General features: G+C 42.3%; 1 protein-coding gene and 1 long non-coding RNA gene across 2 annotated transcripts; one reads left to right on the top strand and one right to left on the bottom strand.

Annotated features, from left to right (window-relative positions):
- The first annotated feature begins 253 nt into the window (after nt 1-253).
- On the top strand, nt 254-3,722 carry LOC104072198. Its single transcript, XR_683591.1, has 2 exons — nt 254-566; nt 1,663-3,722. It is a non-coding gene; the product is annotated as an uncharacterized LOC104072198 (long non-coding RNA).
- Nucleotides 3,539-5,042, bottom strand: METTL23 (methyltransferase like 23). Its single transcript, XM_009586357.1, has 4 exons — nt 4,959-5,042; nt 4,639-4,876; nt 4,197-4,281; nt 3,539-3,876 (listed from the first exon to the last, which is right to left on the bottom strand). The coding sequence occupies exons 1-4, from the start codon at nt 5,040-5,042 to the stop codon at nt 3,708-3,710; spliced, it is 576 nt and encodes a 191-aa protein (XP_009584652.1). The 3' UTR covers nt 3,539-3,707.
- Between the last annotated feature and the right edge of the window lie 3 nt (nt 5,043-5,045).

The following is a 5,045-nucleotide window of genomic DNA, read 5'->3' as shown; positions in this document are numbered from 1 at the left end:
GAGGTTGGGAGCGGGGTAGGGCTGTAGTAGCAAAGGCACGTGGAGTTCCCTCTGAGCGGAAGAGTTTCGCCCTGTGGTAGTTTCAGCCCCCGGCCGCTCACTCCGAACAATGGCGCCCTCTTAACGCTCGTTTTGCCCACGTGGGTGCCCTTCTGCCCTCCCAGTCCCGAAATAGTCTGTGAAGTCTGTTGCGCCGCCCGTGTTCAACTTCTAACGCTCTTTTTTCTTTTTTCCCCCCTTCCTGGTATGTTTTAGCCCTAGAAGACGCCGTCGCAGCCGATCTAGAAGCAGGAGCCGCTCTAGATCCCGCAGTCGGTCCCGCTACAGTCGATCCAAATCCCGGTCTCGCACACGCTCTCGGTCTCGCTCCACCTCGAAGTCCAGGTCTGCTAGGAGATCCAAGTCAAAGTCCTCGTCTGTCTCCAGATCCCGGTCCAGGTCAAGATCTCGGTCCAGATCTAGAAGCCCTCCCCCTGCTTCAAAGAGGGAATCCAACTCTAGATCCAGGTCTAAGAGCCCTCCCAAGTCTCCGGAAGAAGAAGGAGCTGTATCCTCCTAGGAACATGGTAATGTACCTCGGGATCAGCACATGTTGCATGTTACTTTGTTATAGCACTTAGGTGGGGTGTTGGGTAGTTCTTAGAGTATTAATAGCCTGAACCAAGTGAATCCTAACGGGGCACATTGATAGCTTTTTTTTTTCTTGAGCAGTGCTTTTTGGTTATTGGTTTAGGGAAATTAATACCGAAGGGCTTTCTACGGAGAAATTTTTTTTACAGAGAAAATGTTTTATTGAGAGATTAATGGCTTGGTTTTAATAAAATATTGTATGAGACGCAACCTATGATGAAAATGACTATTTCTTACTGTATTTATCCAACATCTGCATTTTCCCCTTTAAAGCTGCGGTCTCCTGTTTGCTAAAAGAATATTGGCCAGTATTGCAGATTTTAACTGATTTGGCTGATCCTCCAGGGACCAGTTTCTGTGGGCGTGTATTGGAGCAGGTTTGTCTTTAAATGTTAAAGATACACTATCCTTTTATAATGGAAGATCGGTTCAGTGGCCATTATACTGACTGGAGGTAATAACTGTTCTAGAAAAGTGGCAAATGCCTTGCAACGAGAAAACCATGGAAACTAGTTTTTCCTCAAGTCGACATCTTGAAGAGGCATCTAAGGATACACCGGGTGGGGAAAGGATAGTGTGTCTTTAACCCTTCAAACTGTTTGGTCCTATTTTTAAAAGGAAAGGGCCTAAGCTAGCTCTGAAGTTAGATAATTGTAGCAAAATTAGTCACATTTTCTGTTTTGAATGCTAATTAGAGTTTAGTTAAGTCTTTATGAAGAAGTACTAGTTTTATAACTTTTATATAACTTTTAATAATTTATTGTTGAACAGGCTGAATTGAAGTTAATGGTGGCTTGATCTACAGCCTGATGCTTATTCTTCTTTGTAACTAAATACTTCGACAGAACCTTACATTTGGCCTCTGAAGTAAAGCAACACGTGGGGGGAGGTGGAACACTGTGGAAATTCCTAAAACTTAATTAAATTAGGCAAAGCCAGTTGAAAGACAACTAGAAGTATACCTGAAGTCATCCACACAACCAAAAGAGACAAGGTAGAAACCTGGCTGAACTTCTCTTTCTTCAAACCTAGATGCATCAGATAAATGAGAATCTACATAAAGGACGCCTTTGGGGGGAAAAGATCGCTTGAGTCTTCAGTCCCTTGGAGAGACCCCTGGCACGAGCAACCAGCTGTTGAAAAGGTTATTTTGTAACATTTTGTCTAACTTTTTACTTGTTTAAGTTGCGCCTCAAGTGGCAGATTTTACATTTTATGTGCCATTTTGTTGCTGTTATTCAAATTTCTTGTAATTTAGTGAAGTGAACGACTACCGATTTCATTATTGGCTTGGATATTTGAGGTAAAACTTCATTTTTGTTTATATAGTGCTGACTTTTATTTGAAATTAAACTGATGGTAACTTGCTGCCTCCAGTTTCATACTGAGGAAACATGCAGCCATTATATGCTGAGTAGCTAACTCTGTCAAAAAGTATTCTCAATTTTGTCTTCATTCCTTAAATAAAATTCTGCAAAACTTCAATTTGAAACTTACTGTAAATGCTTTTTTTTTTAACTTTGAATTCAGATATTATCTTCAAATTCAAATTGGTAGAAATCTTTTCAGGTGACAGTTGATATTTGAAAGGATTGTTTTATCAGACTCAATTCTAATCTCTTCTCTTATGTATTTTTGTGCACTAGGCGCAGTTGTGTAGCAGTTGAGTAATGCTGGTTAGCTGTTAAGGTGGCGTGTTGCAGTGCAGAGTGCTTGGCTGTTTCCTGTTTTCTCCTGATTGCTCCTGTGTAACGATGCCTTGTCGTGCAGAAACAAATGGCTGTCCAGTTAATTAAAATGCCTGACAACTGCACTTCCAGTCACCCGGGCCTTGCGTAAAAATAATGGAGCATACAGTGAGCACATCTAGCTGATGATATACACACCTTATTTTTTCCAGAATGGTAAAACTTACCAACCTACATATATGAACTTACATATGAGAAATGTAATGTTAAGAAAAGAAATGGTTCATTCCTTTGTAAGTACTGATTGGTGTATCTTTTGCTTAAGACATTCTGTACTATACCCACTGTCTCTGTAGTTAATATTAAACATTTTTCTGTGTTAACTTTTCTCAACTTAATGTCTGAGTCAGCTTATTTTTTAGCTTGAAAAGATTTCTGCAATTATACTGTCAATGTTTAACTTCTATATAGTAACTGAATGTGTTCAACGGCTCACAAATTTTATCCACTGGAGTTGCTTTTAAATTACTATGGGCAAACTTAACTAGTATTGTGACTAACCCAAATGTTGTATGGCAAGTACTGGACACCAAAGTACAAACACAGAATCAGATAGGTCTGTCAGATGTTGTTACGGAAGATACACACTGAGCAGTACTAATTGCATTTGCTGTGTGCTTGCCCTGACTCAACAGGCTGCTGCTTGATGGTAGCTAATCTTGCAGTGATGATTTTTTTCTTGATTTGGATACCAAATGAATTGTAATGTCAACCATGATGTGTCAAGGGTTATTGTAATGCCTTGTTAACTTCATGCATGTATGTTAAATGGGAATGGAAACATCTGAATACTTGCAATTTGGCTTGATTGAGGATTAAAAGTACTTTTCTATAAACTTGAGGAGTTTGTATATTCCAGGACTGCGTGGCTAGCGGCAGTCTACACAAATGCATTTAAAAAACAAAGGGGCTGCCTTTTGTACATGAATCTTGGGAAGGAGCTTCAGTCCTGGGAAACAGATCTTATGGGGATATTTTTTTATCTTGAAAGAGTGCAGTTAACTTTTCTTCATAGTTGAAGTTGTGAATTTGAGTTGGATCTTGTGGATTGTCAGGTTGTTAAGCTTTGTTGTGTAGTGGCTTACATAATGGAATTGAGTCTTTGAACTATTACGTGGTCTTTGGGGAGGAGCACAAATTTCTCAAAAGCCATAGCTAAACAATTGAACAGCTTTATTTTTACAATGCATGTTTTAAGAATCACTGTTAAGGGGATCTGCTTCCCAAAAAATATGCATGAGGTTTGCTGTGAACAGGACTGGTTTCTGCAGATCCATGCTACAGTGAACAGTTAAGTATCATCTTGTATTGGAACCAAGTGGAATAAACTTAAGTACCGTCTGATCTTGCTAGTGAGATTATCATCATTTCAATTGTATGTCTTCCTGGTAGGGAAGAGCTGGCCAAGTGCTCTTTGTCTGCATTGAACGACTGTAAGGGAACGTGGGTGTTCTTCAGTTTCCATTTGCAGAGCAAAGCCTCAATAGACCAGTCGGCACTGAGGGGAGGAAATACCAGCGTGTGAAAACATAATCCAAGTTTATAACGTCTGCAGTAATTATAGGAGGCTGTCACTGACCTTAAATACAACAGTTTGCAAAACTGAGTTTGTAACAGAATCAACAGTAAATTTGTAGTTCTTGAATTATTTTTTGGTTTGGCTGCTTTTGCCTGATACCCCTAGGATTTACCAGCCTGATCTGTGAGGAGCTTCCCTGGAATCAGTGCAGTGGTGCCTCTGAGAAGTTAACGCTCTAATAAGAGCTAGGACAGGGAGACAAACTAAGATTTGAGTCTTAAATATGCAAAAGAGTTTACCTTCGGACTTGATAGGTAGTCCAGAATTGAGCATGTGGATTCTTCTCCAGCAAGAAGTACACTGTAGTTAAAATATCTTCAAAGTCTGTAGTTTGGGGAGATCAAGCAGTCTTGGTTAGTCTCTGGATTCTAGGTACGGTTAAATAAGCCTGGTGGTATGAAATGGTAATTAAAAATCAAGACAAGACTAACTGCATCCGTATGAGAGACCTGAGAAGCATGGCCTTAAGCAGTTAGTCATTACTCCATTTTCTCTTCACCCACCCTCCAGTGGTATTTGTGATAGCTTAATGCTAGAATGACCCCAAGAGCAACAAGTTCAATATGATGGCGCTGCCATAAAGGCTGTCACCTGCTCTCTTCACAGTGTTCCCAGCACTACTCGGACACGAAGTCCTTGCAGTTTGTCACAGATCAAAGATACCTGGGAGTACTGACATACCTTTTGGGTCAAAAAAGACATCCGATCCTAAAATAATGTCTACAGGAGCAAGAGAGAGCAGCTCTGGAGATACCCGCCCCCAGGTGAGCCCTACGACAGGTACGTGGGGCAGGTGGTTCATCAGGCAGCTTCTCCGGCAGTTCCGCAGGCACTGGGGCAGCTCCTCGCTGTCGGACAGGGTCACCTCGGCGCCGCACTTGGCAGCCACCACGCCGGGGAGACTGACGCCTGCGCCGATCTGAAACCACAGCGTGCTCGGGGAGACCGGGGGGCCGCTGCAGCTGCGGACAAGGGGTGTCGCGGGGGGCTGTCAGCGGTACCTCCAGCACTCGCTTGCCGGGCAGGCTCCTCCTGCGGGCCCAGAGGTACTGGGCCAGGACCACGGCGCAGGGCCACACGTACATCCC

This window comes from Fulmarus glacialis, unplaced genomic scaffold (genome assembly GCF_000690835.1).
Source record: "Fulmarus glacialis isolate BGI_N327 unplaced genomic scaffold, ASM69083v1 C14194437, whole genome shotgun sequence".
Lineage (NCBI taxonomy): Eukaryota > Metazoa > Chordata > Aves > Procellariiformes > Procellariidae > Fulmarus > Fulmarus glacialis.
Note: the sequence above shows the minus strand (reverse complement) of the source record. Positions and strands in the feature narration are given on the sequence as shown.

Excerpts from the sequence above, each read along its gene's own strand:
- METTL23 (XM_009586357.1), bottom strand. The coding sequence starts at position 5,042 with ATGTACGTGTGGCCCTGCGCCGTGGTCCTGGCCCAGTACCTCTGGGCC. Across the intron at positions 4,877-4,958 it reads CCGGCAAGCGAGTGCTGGAG|ATCGGCGCAGGCGTCAGTCT; the intron begins GTACCGCTGACA and ends CTGTGGTTTCAG. Across the intron at positions 3,877-4,196 it reads ACTACCTATCAAGTCCGAAG|TGCCGACTGGTCTATTGAGG; the intron begins GTAAACTCTTTT and ends TCCTCCCCTCAG.